The sequence below is a fragment of the Colletotrichum lupini genome, chromosome 10 (assembly GCF_023278565.1).
Source record: "Colletotrichum lupini chromosome 10, complete sequence".
In the NCBI taxonomy this organism is placed as follows: domain Eukaryota; kingdom Fungi; phylum Ascomycota; class Sordariomycetes; order Glomerellales; family Glomerellaceae; genus Colletotrichum; species Colletotrichum lupini.
In genome coordinates, this window is record NC_064673.1 from 100490 (window position 1) to 116174 (window position 15685).

At 34.5% G+C, this 15685-nt stretch overlaps 4 protein-coding genes across 4 annotated transcripts; 1 reads left to right on the forward strand and 3 right to left on the reverse strand.

The window, feature by feature from the left end:
• Window positions 1-2367: 2367 nt before the first annotated feature.
• CLUP02_17242 (TOXD) lies at window positions 2368-3390 on the reverse strand (the record flags this gene model as incomplete). Its single annotated transcript, XM_049296155.1, has 1 exon — window positions 2368-3390. The coding sequence occupies one exon, from the start codon at window positions 3388-3390 to the stop codon at window positions 2368-2370; it is 1023 nt and encodes a 340-aa protein (XP_049137379.1).
• A 981-nt stretch (window positions 3391-4371) lies between these two features.
• Window positions 4372-5468, forward strand: CLUP02_17243 (isoflavone reductase; the record flags this gene model as incomplete). Its single annotated transcript, XM_049296156.1, has 4 exons — window positions 4372-4401; window positions 4450-4746; window positions 4814-4936; window positions 5016-5468. The coding sequence occupies 4 exons, from the start codon at window positions 4372-4374 to the stop codon at window positions 5466-5468; spliced, it is 903 nt and encodes a 300-aa protein (XP_049137380.1).
• Window positions 5469-6157: 689 nt separating this feature from the next.
• Window positions 6158-7351, reverse strand: CLUP02_17244 (uncharacterized protein; the record flags this gene model as incomplete). Its single annotated transcript, XM_049296157.1, has 3 exons — window positions 6158-6643; window positions 6820-7245; window positions 7310-7351. The coding sequence occupies 3 exons, from the start codon at window positions 7349-7351 to the stop codon at window positions 6158-6160; spliced, it is 954 nt and encodes a 317-aa protein (XP_049137381.1).
• A 6778-nt stretch (window positions 7352-14129) lies between these two features.
• On the reverse strand, window positions 14130-14351 carry CLUP02_17245 (uncharacterized protein; the record flags this gene model as incomplete). The annotated part of the gene is made up of 1 exon (XM_049296158.1): window positions 14130-14351. A coding segment is annotated over one exon (222 nt), but the record flags the coding sequence as incomplete, so codon positions are not given.
• Window positions 14352-15685: the final 1334 nt, after the last annotated feature.

Genomic DNA, 15685 nt, shown 5'->3' on the forward strand with positions numbered 1-15685 from the left:
AGTCTCGTCGGTCGTCTAGCTATTATCTATTATCATAAACTTCTAACTATTATAAGTAGTAAGTTAAAGAGGGAACTATTATTATTAAACCGACTTTCCCTTATAAATAACTAGTAGTTTAATAGCTCTGCTATTAGTAAAGATATATTTAATAATCGTCACCTAAGTACGCGAACTAAGGTCTTTTTTTTATATTACTATAGCCTCTACTATGCCTAAAACTAACCTATTAGCTCCCTTACCCTCTATTGTACTAATCTTATTTATATTATACTTATTAGCCTATTTAATACCGCTAGTCTTTAGTATATTAAGTAATCTAAACTATTATTTAATTATATTAGTAATAACTTTATTAACGCAGCGCGAATCGATTAGACGACTTCTCTAAACCTTTATTAATAAATTCCTTTTAATAAAAGCGTTAATCTATCTCTTACTAAGTAGTTTATTATCCCCCTAGGACCTTAGAACTTGCTTGGTAAATTCTTTAACTTATTTATAAGTTAATATAATACCTAGGTAATATTATATACGAATTTACTAAGCTAGCTAGTCTTTTTATTATAAAAGAAGCCTCTAAAGCTCTACGAATGCCCTCGCCCTCGTCTAGTGGCCTCTCCTTCGACCCTAAAGTATTATCTTAAGAACCCCGAACTTAATTAAGGCCCTTTTAATAAAAAGACCGTTTTTAATAGTATTAAGTACCTATTAGAGCTTATTTTTAATATATAATACTATTACTTATTAATTAATAAGTATACTAAAAAGGAATGTATTTAGACGATTTTTATAATTGTTATATTAAATTGAAATAATAGGTAGGGTTTTAATGTGGTAGCTAGGAGGGACTTTTAGGGGTGCCCAAAAGGGGGGGGTGCCCAAAAGTGGGTGCTTTGACTTATAATCTAGACTAAGCTCTATAAATAACTTTAACTAATCGCAGAGCTCGCTAGCCTTCCTAGGTATTAACTAGTTAATAATAGACGCCGCTAATACTTAGTTAATAGCTTTTTTAATATTACTAATTACTTACTTAGTATTTATAGTCTTTTTAGTTAGTATAACTAGGTTAAGTAGGACTATTAAATTAGTAAGTAATCTAGCTATATTAGGGGGATATAATCTAGTTACTTTCTACCTACTTTATATATTTAACGACGTTAGACTAGCTAAACGAGCTTTCTAATAATAGCTTAAGAAGTACCGCTTTTTAATAATAATAGAATTATCTACTATATCCTCCTTATTAAGCTCCTTTTTATACTTAGACTTAATAAATCTAAAAATAGCTATATTTAACGGCTAGAGGATATAGGAAGTATATAATAATAAGAATAGTAAATAAACGTTATTTTTATAGTATTTTTATATAAATTCTATTATTATATAACTCTTATAGCTATTTAGAACTAATAATCGAGGCTTATTAAGTATACTAAGCCCCCTAAGGGGGGGGGTCTTAGTTTATAATAAGAACACTATTTTTAACTACTTAAGGGTAGTTTTATTAGTTATCTAGCTATTATCTATTACTATAAACTCCTAACTAGTATAAGGGTTAAGTTTAAATAGAAACTACTACTACTATACCGACTTTCCCTTATATATAACTAGTAGTTTAATAGCTCGACTATTAATAAAGATATATTCGATTATAAATACCTAAGTACGCGAACTAGGCTCTTTTTTTTATACTACTATAGTCTCTACTTTACCTAAAACTAAGCTATTAAATCCCTTACCTTTTAAAATACTAATCTTATTTATATTATATTTATCAACCTATTTAATATTACTAATCTCTAGTATATTAAGTAATCTAAACTATAACTTAATTATATTAATAATAGCCCTATTTAAATACTTCGAATTAATAATACGACTTCTCTAAACCTTAATTAATAAGTTCCTCCTTAAGAAAGCGTCTATTTATCTCTTTTTAAGAGGATTTATATCCCCCTAGGATCTTAGAACTTACTTAGCGAATTTTATAAACTATTTATAAATTAATATAATACTTAAATTATGTTAAATACGAACTTACTAAGCCAGCTAGTTTTCTTATTATAAAAGAAGCTTTTAAAGGTTTATAAATACTATTACCCTCGTTTAATAACCTCTCTTATAGTTATAAAGAATTAACTTTAGAACTCCGAACTTAATTAAGGCCTAATTAACTAAGAGACCTCTTTTAATAGCCTTAAGAGCCCAAATAACTTTATTTTCGGTATACGAGATTATTATATATTAATAAATAAGTATATAAAAAAGAATTATATTTAGACGATTTTTATAATTATTATAGTAGTTTAAAAATCGTAGGTAGGGTTTTAATGCGGTAGCTGGGATGGAGAAATGGGGTGGCTAAAAGGGGGGGGTGGCCAAAAGGGGGTAGGTCGACTTAGGGGGAGGTCTTAAAACCTCAGTGAGCCTTGGAAGTATTGCGTAGAACCGCGCGAGAGCCTGTCGATGTTCTAAATCGACCGGGAACTTGGGTCCGATTGGCGGCAGCCAGGCAAACTCTTTGCCAAAGACCGTATAAAGCATGATCATGTCATACTTGACACCTGGAACCTTTGACTCTCCTTGATCAAGCAGCGTGACAACCTTGCCACCCTTGGCCTGCAGTACTTTGGCCGTCAGAGGACCAGTGCCCTTTTCTGAGATACAGTCCAGAGCCAGGCTGATGTCTGGGAAAGCCGATACGACTTCCTGTACCCAATTCTCCGATCTGTAGTTGAAAACGTGGTCGGCTCCATAGCTCTTGACGAGATCATTAGAATGTGGAGACGCTGTTGTGACCACGGTGCAGCCCGCTAACTTGGCGAGCTGGATGGCAAAGAGGCCGACGCTTGTTGAACCTGCGTAGATGAAAACGGTCCGTCGCGGTGTAGATGCTTCGAGCTTTTGCTTTGGCTCATCAGGCCACGGAAGTTCAAGATGCACATTCATCGCCAACACGGCAGTGACGGCTGAGACACCGTAGGTTGCTGCAGCCTCGTCCGAGATGCCTTGGGGAATCTTCCACGCCAGATCTGCTTCGGCCTTGAGGTATTCTGCGAACGCGCCCCTGTCGTGATGCAAGCCGCCATGAACAACGCCCGCTACACGATCTCCCACCTTCCATGACTCTACGGCGGACTTGCCAACTTCAATCACCTCTCCTGCGTAGTCGCATCCAACGATGCAGTTCTTGGGGGATATGACGTCAATATGCTTGTAGTCGCTCGGGTTGAGAGCCACAGAATGCACCTTGACCAGTATCTCTTGGCCAGTGATGACAGGCTTTGGTACGTCGGTTACGTGGGCTCCCTTAAAGATGGACTTTCCCGAGGTAAGGTTGAAGATTCTTGCGGGGGTGCTACGATTTGACACCAAAGCCTTCATTTTGAAGAATCGAACAGATCCGGTGGATAGATAAGTGTCGGACCTTTTTTTCAATTTCTATTGTCTTGATAGGGGTGTTCGGTTGTCCAGAAAAGCGTGAGATTGAGGCATGGAGGACAAGGACACTCGAAAGGAAGGCAGAACGCAGAGATAACCAAATAGACTGATGAAAACTCTAGAGCCTTGGAGTTTGAAATACCCGAGTAGATTAGGAACACGCGTGGGCAGGCTTTGGAAAAAGAAAGGCCGGTTTGTAAGGTCCGCCTACGTTCTTTGAGTTTCTTCGCGACATCAAATTTCGCGCGTGGAATTCTCTCGGACGAATTGGATCTCCGTCCATGAGATGACTCAATCCAACGGCCTATGCCATCTTCATACTCTAACATTTGTATATTGTAATCTGTTCCGTTGGGGCGGCCGCTTTCTCAGAAAGGAGGCTCTGGAAAAACGAATTAGCCGATTCAAGACGAGACAAATATTCAAAGACTGGTTGTTTACTAATCATCCCGGTTGAGTGGTTGCCCTCCCATCTGCACCCAGCACGTTCCATTTGTGGAATACTAGCGGACACTAGATGAGCCGACTATAGGCAACTACAAGCATTCCTGTTTGCGGTCATCAATGTACATGGAGTCCCATAACCTTACAGACCTTCGTCGGCCCCTGGAGATTTACTGGAGGAACACGGTAGACAGGAGGGTGGATTTGTAAGTCAAGGCCATTTTCAGATCACCATAGCAGATTCCATTAAGACTAGTCGGTTTTGGAGGTTAAGCTACATGTGTTTTGATTCCTTGCCATTTGTACCGAACCTCACTCAAAGCTTGTATGTGCAGCGAGGTGCTCGTCTTCAATACGGCTGAAGATGATAAATATCTTGGCCTCAACTCCCATCCATAAACCTCCGTATACTATAACCATCCTCATTGTCTTCTTCATCGGCATCTTTATTGCATCCTGAACAACTTTGAACCTCACGCAATGTCTTTGAAAAAAGTCACTCTCGTTGGTGTAAGTTCCTACAACAATGTCTCTCGCTGCCACGGCTGCTGATGATAGGTATGGGTGCAGGCTAGTGGTAATATCGGCGCGGCTGTCCTGCCTGAGTTGCTCAAATCTGACCTCGATTTGACCATTCTAAGCCGCGAGGGATCTTCCGCAATCTTCCCCCCGGGTGCTAAAGTTGTCAGAACCGACTACAGTGAGGATTCCCTGATCAAGATCCTTGTTGGCCAAGATGCAGTTGTCAGCATGCTCCCGATTGTGGCTCTTGAAGAGCAGCAGAAAATCGTTGAGGCTGCCATAAAGGCAGGCGTGAAGAGATTTATTCCCAGCGAATATGGATCCGACTCTGCGGTATGGGGTTCCTCTGTGCAGACGAGGCAGCACCAGATGCACGTCCCCTGACTAACATCAACTACAGTCTGATGAAGTTATTGCAGCCGTCCCATTTTTCCAGCCAAAAAAGGCTCACCTTGACTGGCTCGCAAGCAAGGAGGATGTTCTCAGTTGGACCGCCATCATTACTGGGCCTTTCTTTGATTGGGTAAGGCCTCCTAGCTGTATTCATTGATTTCAGCGGCTTTTCAGGGTGTCTAACTGATGACATTGTTGAACTGCTCTAGGGATTAAAACTCGGGATGACAGGCTTCAATCTTGCTACCAAGACTGCCACTCTGGTAGATGGCGGCGAGACTCGATTCACAGCAAGTAACACGGCACAAATAGGGCGGGCTATCGTTGCCGTCCTCAAGCATTCCGACGAGACCAAGAATCAGCTTGTCTTTACCGAATCATTCACAACTACTCAACTCGAGGTTCTTGCCTCTCTTGAGAAAATAACTGGCGAGAAATGGAAAACAGTTGAAGTCAGCTCACAAGCGATCAGGGAAGACGGATTCTCCAAACTTGGAAAAGGGGAGATCATGGAAGGTGGCGCGGCCGTGATCATGGCGTTGGTGCTCGGGGAAGGCGGACTTGAAGACCATACGCACGTCAAGGGTGGTATTTGGAACGACCGCTTAGGTTTGAAGACTGAGAGCATCGATGAGACTGTCAAGTCTGTGCTTAGTCTGTGATGTTGATTTGAGAGGGGGTACAATTGCACTGTAACCCCAGTCGCTCTCAAATCTACTGTTGAATAAAACAGTGCCCATTTACCTTGTAGCTGTCTACTTTATTTCAAGCAATCAATTCAATCCTCAAATTTGTGTCTCTTAATCGCGGTGCATCTCAGGTGCCTTGAAAAGAGACGGCGTTGCTAGGTCCGTACAGTTCTATCCAATGCAAAACAGGAACTGAAATCCATAACCTTTTTTACTCTACAAAGTTGATCATCAACGTCAGATGCAGAATCCCCTTGTTATGCTTTACATTCGAACTTAAGTCTGCTTCCGAAGTGCTCCAGAAGAGAACCCCCTAAGCAATTATGCTCGACTGAAGCAGGCTGCCAAATTGGAGGGATGCGACAATCGGTCCATCGATCAACCGATGCCGGCTTGCATCACGTCTTCAACGATACCCCTTTTGTGACCTACGTTCATAACGCTTCAATAGCCATGAGTATCTCATCTTCTTGAAATTCAGACAAGATAACTCCAGTTACTACGGCGGGCTCGAGCCTCTTTTCATCCCACAGACGGCAAACCCACGTCACCGGGAACCTAGTGCAAGTACCTTATACAATGAGACTAACCTCATCTAAAGATGTCTAGAGCAACATGAAATTCTAGTTTACGAGGGGAAAAGGCCCTCTAGTTTTGATACGTCAATCCATTGCAGGCCGGCCTAGCAGTTCAGACCAGTCCTCTCCCTTGATGTAATTCGCAATCGTGGTCAGCTCTCCCTTGAGGCCAAGCTGAATAATGATGACAGTTAGCTTCGTCTCGTTCGGGAATCTTAACCATAGTGCACCTACTTGCTCCGGGTATATAACCGACGGATCATTTCCCCAGTACCCAAACTCCATAGAGTATGCGTGCATCTCCCCAATTTCGAGGCCAAAGCCTCCCGGAGCAAGCTTATCCATATCATCCATGGTAATGGATTCAAATACTGCCGGGACTCCGGTCATCCTACCCCACAGGCTCACATAGTCTGGCCAAGTCAGAAACTCAGAGTAAGCCAGCAAATGCGTGCCTGGCGAAGCCTGAGCTAGTGCCTTGACGTATTTTCCTGTTTCATGAACGAGAACATGTGGAATTGGATATTTGAGTTCTCCTGGCATACGGAGGACCATCGTGCCGTCTCGCCGCTGAAGGCGAAAATTGCTTATCAGCTAAGGAACCCAAATCAAAGAGCACGCACATATCCAAATGCACGCACCTTCACCCATGGAATGTTAACGGGACCAAACTTCCAATTGGTCATGAAGAGGCCTAATTGCAGCATGGACGTCTTTTTGTACAAATCAGGAAAATGGATCCGTACGTGATCAGCCACAGCAGCCTTGGAATCGAAGTGGTAGACATTCTGGAATTTTCCACCAGACCATTTTCGAGTTGCTGAGAGTGTTGACCAGATGAATAGTTGAAGCGAGTCTAGCTTGGCAACGGCCTCTACCAAGTTTTTTCCTTGCTGAACCTCAAGTTCGTAGGCCCATTCAAGGACAGACTGTCCTGGTTTCAATTGCGGATTCGAGGTCAGTGCCAACATAAAGGGAAATACGGTGTTTCCGAAGACAATATTGGCGCCTTGAAGAGCAGCTTTCAGAGACTCTGCATCGTCCAAGTCGCCTTCAACGATTTCGACGCCTTTAGCAGCCAGCGCCAAGCTAGCTGGCTTGGTTGCATCTCGAGTGATTCCACGAACCCTCCATCCAGCTTCTTTGAGGTATGTCTCTGCGACAGAGCGCCCCTTTGTACTCGTAGTATGGTCAGAACTCGCTCGTAGAAACAGAAGAACATCTCAAGTTGCCCACCTGGTTGCCGGTCACGCCACAAACAACTATTAACTTTGTCATTTTTGAAATTTTGAGACTTCGATGGTGTTGATGCCTATTACCTGGAACTCTGGATCAGAATGTTTTAGTCTTGAATGAGATGGCGCAAAATCATCATCTTCAGCCTGAATAATAAGTCTTCCCGAGTCTCCATTGCGACCCCTTCAAAAGGCTGGTAACCACTGAACTGGTTTCATGGCTTCGATCGGACGAACACTAGATCCCGCGACTCAACTAAACCGCTTCCTCGTTCCATCGGCGCTGGATTGAGCCGAGTTGGAGTGACGTTTTAATTCGGATTTGTCAGATAGTCGGGTACTAGAGATGCCCCGACAAAACGTCACCGATAATTAAAGATTGGTAATCGCCACCGGAGTGCGGACGCTAGGGCCTTACTTCGCATTCCAGACTTCACCGTCGATCTCATACCTTAGCTAGATACGTGTGCGCCTCTTCTCTACGGTCGAACCAAAGACTTAGGTTTCGGCCAAAGCCGTTGCAAGTGGTCAAGTCGCAGATAGTCAGACTGATGTTTATCTCGTCTGGAATCTTGACTTGCGCGACAACCACATAACGACGTATCATACACGTATTGGTGCTTGTGATTGATTAAAGATGACCACGTGCAACCCATCTGATTTTCTCTGTCCCTCGCCGCCTGCAAATTACCTTACAAACATCGCATTCAAACCGCATCACGCCCTCAACACCACAGACGCAATGATCAAATCAGATATGTCAGATAAAAGGCGAAAGGGTCACTAGTTCTTCAATCTTGTTCAAGGTCTCTGTGAATTTCTCTCAAACGGAACGTTCAATATGACAAGGACGAAAGGAATTATTATTAAGTCATTGATCAGATTAACCTTTGGTCGGTCGCCTGGTGGGAGATATCGATGTATGTTCAATCTCTGTTCAAGGCTGTCAGTTCGAAGTAATTCATGTCCACGCCTCGTGCCCACCATTGAAAGTATTAGCATCACACAGTCTCAATTGAAAAAGCTTTGAATGGTTCTGAGAGATATTTACCCCAGCCTCAGAGAAGTTAAACCTTGGCATGTCATTTCTTGGGGACTCAGGGAGAGTTTGAGATTGCACAAGTCTTTGCATCGACTTTCAACAACCACTTAGCTTCCGAAATAAGTAGAAGATTATGTGTTAATATTTCAGCAATAGGCCTAAATTATTTAGATTCAATTATAATAAAGCAGCCACTGTCAGAACTGCTGATATTGAGTCTCCTCTTTATATATACACGGTATGAAATACCGGAACCCATCATACTGTTTAAGACGAGGCACGTCAGCTTTAACGAAACAAACTACGAAAAGCTTAACTACTGAACCATTTTGATCATATAGCGCACGCGCCAAAAAGAGCCTTGTGTAGGCTATAGAAAACCATGGTTTAGTTACAAAAGTTGAAAATTTCACTAGCAATGCGCTAAATAGCGCTTATACCTATATAAATAAATCAAATATAAGGTTCGTATTTAATTATTTAGCTTATTTCTCGTGCTATATTTAATTATTTAATAATTAATTAATAGATTTAACTGATTTCTTAATCGGGAATTAAATAAAGCTATTACGAAAGTCCTTATAATACTAATTTATAGACTTTACCTCGATTAGCTTTTCTGATTAAAAAATTAACTTCTTATTTCTATAGTACTATTATAAAGCTAGTTTTTAAAATATTAAACCTCTTTTAATATAAAAGATCTTATTAATAATCGCTATAAAGTTAAAGTTAACTTTATAAGGCTAAATATCCTCTCGTAGTCTATTACTATTATAAGGATTATAAAAATATTAAGTATAAGCTTACTTAATGTTAAATAGGTTAGTTAATAATTAATCTATTATTAAATTAAGTTAAGGACCGGCTAAGGGATAATCTATAAATAATATTAATTAAGCTTAGGTACGTAGTTAATTATTATATTTATTATTTAAAATATTAATTATTATTAGTATTACGAGTTTTTTATAATACTCTTTAAAATTATAAGGGTATTAAAAGTAGCTTATAACTATTATAATAAAGGAGGAGGACTTATTATCTCGTCTATATACTATTTCTATTAATAATTATAAAGTCCCTTTTTCGTATTAAATAGCTAATAGCTTTACTTAGGTATATCCTACCTCTTTTCTAGCTATTTTAATCCTTATTTAAAGTAAAAAATAATTATTATAATATAGAGCGGAGAGTTACTTAACTTAATATAATACTTATTAAGGACTTACTAAGTATTAATAACTAATAGTTAGAAATATCCTTATAAATTAAAATTATTACTAAGAAGTAGCTTTACCCGCTCCCTAAGTATGTACTTAAACTAAATATAACGAGGGATATTACTTAAGGTTAGAAGTTAAAAAAGAAGTTAAGATATAAATTAACGATAAGCTAATTATTAATAAAGTAGTATTACTTACGTTAATTATAATTATAACGCTACGATTTAAAAAGCTATAAGATTTATCTCTTTTTTAAAAAGTTTATTATATAACTTCTTTTACTCCTCGAGATAGTTAATAAAATACTTGAAACTTATTATTACTTTTTATAAACGGCTATAATTATCTCTTTTACCTTAGCCCTAGTATTTTATTATTTAAAAATAAAATAGCTTAAGTATTACTTTTAGCTTAGCTAGTAGCTACTAGTTATTATTATTAAAAACGTCTTTAATAAGGATCCGTTATTTTAGATCCTTATGAGCTCGATTAGTTACTAAGAAAGTATAAATTTACTTTCTCTTTTATAAAAAGTACTATATTATAAAATATATCGAATTCTATTTTATATTATTATTAAGTATTAGTATAAGCTCTTATAACGACTCTTTAAAAAGAGTAAATATATTATTCTTATCGGTCTTATTACTAACCTCAAAGAAGGCCTTATATTATTAAAGTAATAAGTAAATAAATTTAACGACGTTCTAAAGCTTATTAATAGGGCCCCTTATATACTAAAAGTTAAGATCTTTTTAAAATTACTTAGTATTAATTAATATATCTAATTTTTACTTAAATACCTTTTTATTATTACTAAATAAAAAGGCCTTATTAACGAGGTTAAGAATATAACCGTAGTACTTTATTTTTTAATTAAGAATATCTTCTTAAGTATAAGTATAAGATAATATAGGATATAAGTAACCTAAGTAAGTATTATTATTTAAAGTATTATTATAAATAACTACTCTAACTTAGTTACCTAATTCCTAGTTATTTATTACTAATTTTATAGTCTAGGTAATATTAGCCTTATTATAGGTACTATACTATTATTATAGAATAATAAAGTATTATATCTATTACTTAGTATAGTTTAAAAAATAAATAAAAACGGTAATAATAGTATTCCGTATTAGCGAGGTTTATAAATTGAATAATAAATAAACTTTTATTATTAACCTCTAGATCTTTACCCTAATTATATCTTTTTTCTTAGTAAAGATCTTACTTAGCTCCTTTTTTATATTTCTATATAATAATAAAAGTTCGTTAATAATATTATAATCTAACTAATAGAGGAGGGCTTAGAAGTAAGGATTATAAAAAGTTATAAATAGGCTATTATTATTAATAATATACCTAATTATTAGTATCCCTATTATAAGGTAATTAGTTCGAACCGTAGTTAACGAAGAGATTAATTAAACTATATAAATATCTACGTAATAAGTATAAAAAAGAGGTTCTAACTATAAGTTAAGCTAGCTATAATAATCGTAAATAGGGCCCCTAATTAGCCCCTAAATAGTCGGCTATATACCGCGGTTAAATTAGACTTCTAATCTAATATTAACTTTCTCTTTTTTTTATTAATTTAACTACTATAATTAGAGGTATGATTCGACCTCGGGCCCGTTTATTATATTATCTCCTTTTCCTCCTTTTCTTTACTCTTTTTATATAACCTATTCCTCTATTCGTATAGTAACTTTTCTGCTACTTACGAATTATTCTAATCCCTTATTTAGTACTACTTTTACAAAAGCGTTTATGAGGTTATTTTTATTATTAATTGAACGAATTTTGAATATCTCGCGCCTTTTATATAATTATTTAAGGGCTATAATATTAATTATAAGCCTCTTTTTTTTTTTTTTTTTTAATTTAATAAGGTATTTATATAGCGAGTAGGAATCGGTATAAATAACCGTTAGAATAAGTAAAAGGCTAATTCGATTAGTAATCTTTTTTAATATTATTAAAATCGCGTAAGAGAGGTTAATATTATTAATTATATTATAAACCTCTAACGCTAATATACTTCTTATTACCCACTTATTTTTAGTTAATAAGTAGTGGATTATATTACTATATATAGTAAATTCGCTCTTACTTATACTCTCATTAGCTAGGATAATAATATACCCTAATTATAAAATAAGGTCGTTATTATTCGTAAATAACCTATTAATAAAGATATAGAGCTTATTAATTATAAGGTCAATTAGGTAGTAAACGAAACCTCGATCGAGATTTGTTTATTATTATTTAAGCTACTTATTAAGTACCTTAACGTCTCGTTTAGTTAGATTTATAGTTTATACTACCTTAGCGTAATTAAAAATTACCTTAGGTTAATAAATATTTATAATATATACCCCTCGCACAAGCTTAGCCTTATACCGCTTTTTAATATTAATTATATTTAAATTAATAAGGTTAATTTTCTCACTTTACCCCTTTTATTAAAAAACAATAGTTTCCTTTTTAATTATAAAAATCCCGCCGTTAAATACTAAGGGGGTATTTATTATAAGGATCTTTTTTAGCTTTATTACGAAGCCCGCTTTTTAAAGCTCCTTATCCTCCTTTTTTATAAAGTTAATATTAAATAGGCTTAATATATCGTTAGTTTATATTTTAACGATCCTAAATTAGTTACCTTCGTACTCTGTAACTAATAAGTACGGGTTATATATAGAAGTAATTATTAATAATTAATTAATATAAAAATCGTAGTAAGTAGCTTATTAATAAGTACCCGATTCTATAAGCCTATATAGTAGCTTAAGTACTTTAATAATCGTGCTTTTTAAGTACTTATTAGCTATTTTTTTTAGTAAATAAGCTAGGATTTTCTTTATAAGCCCTGTGGCTAATTAAGTATAGGCCTAGGTAATATTACGGCTCTAAATCTCGTATCCCTTTTTTTATAGTAATACTATTAATACTATTATTAATTATTAGCTATAGCGCTATATAGTAAGTAATTATGTAAATAGCGTCGCTTTTTTAATATTATTATATTCCTAAATTACGTATTTAGATTTTTTATATAGCTAGGGTATTCCTTTCTTTTTAATCTTATAAACTATTCGTAATTTAAATATATAGAGGTTTATATATTTTTTTAGGTTATATAGGATAAACTAATAGACCCCTCGATTATAAAGAGTATTTATTTTAATAAGATCTAATCCCTTATACGGCCTTTTAATAGTTATAATTATGCCTTTTTTACGTAGTTTAACCGCTAGTTTAAAATCGGCTTTCTTTTTTATTATATAAAAAGTATTAATTACCTCGTTATTAGTAATAAATTACTACGTTAGGGCTTACTATCGTGGTCTTCCGTAATATCTCGCTAGTAATATTAGTACCCTTTTAGTAATTTCCTTTTCCTCGTCGTCTATTAGTATTATTATAACGATTTTATTAAGGATAATTTCTTATACTTTTACTACGGGTTATATAGTTTCCCCTAGCTCTTCTTCTTTTTATAAGTTAGAAATTACTTTATTAAGATTTATATAGTACGGTTTAACTACCGTAATTAATATTTTAAATAACTAGTTATAATTTTTTATAACTATATAAGAGTACTTATTAATAAAAATTCATTTATATAGCCTAGCTTATTATTAAGTAATTTCGCGCTATACTTATATATCTAAATTTAGTAATATATTTAAATTACCCCTTATATTAAGCCTATTGCGCGTAGTAATTACTTTATTAATTTACTTTTTTATACTTACCTCGCGCAGTACTTATATTACTTTTTTAATTACTTAGGCTCGTTAGCTTATGCTTAGTAACGGTAGCGAGGCTAAGGTCGTTCTTAAATATATTCTAAATACTAATAGTATTAGTATAAGTCCGTTAGGCCCTATAATATTATTATAGTATTTAAGTATTATTTAGAGGCATTCGTCGTTAGTAAAATCCGGATTTTTCTTTTTAATAATTCTAAACGCCCTTTTTAATTACTAATATACCCTTTTTACTTTTTTAATATTATAATACGCTTTAATAAGTACGACTTTTAGTTATATACTATAGGCCGTTATATTATTCCTAAACTTTACTAACTTAAAGCTAGTACTAGCGTCGGTTTTAATACTATCCAACGGTCCTTAGTATATATCGATCTAGCTTTTTCGTAGGGCTACTTATACTATTTTTATTTATAAATCCTAGAGGAATTACCCTACTTAAAAGGATATAGCTACGTTAATTATATATAGTACTAGCCGACTATTTAAGTAGAAAATATTAATAACGATTTCTTAGTTAAAGTTAAGCTTATTACGCAATTTAAACTTAAATTTGCGTAGGCTCTGCGTATTTATTTAGTATTAGTAATATATTTTTATTAACTACTCTAGCGCCCCTATTTTAATATTATTATTACTTAATTACTTTAGGAAGTTATATAGCCTCGTAACCGATAGGTACCCGAATCTTTAGTATAGTTTTTCAAGCTTACTTTTCGTTAAGTAATTAATTAATTTCGTATTATTAATAAGCTTTATAAACGCATGCCCCTATCGTCGTTCGATTATCTCGAAGTACTTATTACTAGAGATTCTATTTTTTATATTATTGAATATAATACTTAGTCGATTTATATTTTTTAAATATAAGAGAAATGGGGTATTAATAAGTAAAATATAAAAAGTTATCGTTTTAAAGTACGTCTTTATTTTTACTATACTTAAAGTAACGATTTCCTTACCTAAGCTAAAACTAATCCTCGTAATACCCGTTATTAATATATTAAGTATTACTAGCGCGATCTTTTATAGTACTTAGAATTACCTTTTTCTTTTAGTTAACTATTTTAATACCCTAATATTTAGGACAATTTTATAAACATTATTTAAGCCGTACCTTTCGCTCGTATAAAATACCTATATAAGCTTAGTATTTAAGGGATTTAAGTAATATAAAAAGGACCCCTCTAGCTACCCCTAGATTTACTTAGTATTATATTCTTTTTTTTTAAATATTAAGAGAGATAGCGTCTTCTCCTTAATCGTTAAGAGAATAGGCTTTAGCCCTATTAAATTTACCCTTTTAGCCACCTCTATATTCGTTATTTAAAGGACTTTCCCTTATTATCTATAAATAAAAGCCTACTTATTAAGAGCTTTTACTACTTTTTATTTATTTAGCCTCGTATATTTTTTAAAAGCTAATGGGGCGAAAAAAGAGTAGTTAATATCGTCGATTTTATTATAATCTAATTTATTAATATAGGGGGTAAGATCTTCTTTATTTTCCGAATCTCTTATAAGGGGTATATACTTTAAGCTACTACTTTAGCTACTATTACTAAGTTCCGTACCCCCGGATTTACCTTTATATATAATAAGGAATTAGTTAAACCGACGAGGGCTAGTTTTACAATCTACTACCCTCGATTTTTTATATTATTTATATAATTTAATACGCTTTTCTTTGAAGTAGTTATTTAACTAATATTTATCCTTTTTATAAATATAATATTACCTTTTTTATTACCCTGCTTATAAGTTAAATCTTTACCCATTCAACGAATCTAGGCCTCTTTATTAGTAATTACCGTATTTAGCCTCTTTTCTTTTTTTATTATACGTTCGATCGACTTAATATTATTAATAAGGGCCGTTATATACTTAGAAGTAGGTTTAGTACGGTATTCTTATTTTAATATTAAAGCTAGATCTTAGCTTTAAGTAGAGCGTTTTGTAGTTTTTGGGTACTTAGTATAGGGTTATTTTTACCTCCAGTATACGCTAAACTACGGTATAAAAATATCTAACTTTCCGCTCGTTTATCCCCTTATTTAGCTAGGTTTTTATTAGCTTATCGATTTGATTAATAAGCTTTTTAAAGATCTCTACTCGTAATTTACCCTCTATTATTCTAATTATAAATATAAAAAAAATTGCTCGTAGCTTAGATAGGAGCTTTAGGTTCTTATTATAAGTCTCGAAGCGGCTTTAAATTACGTTAATTATATTAAAAAAGTCGTTTTAATTAAAATTACGTACCGTTTCGTAATAATAATTAAAAGCTTTATTTATAAGTACGATATTAATTACCGAATAGTACTAGT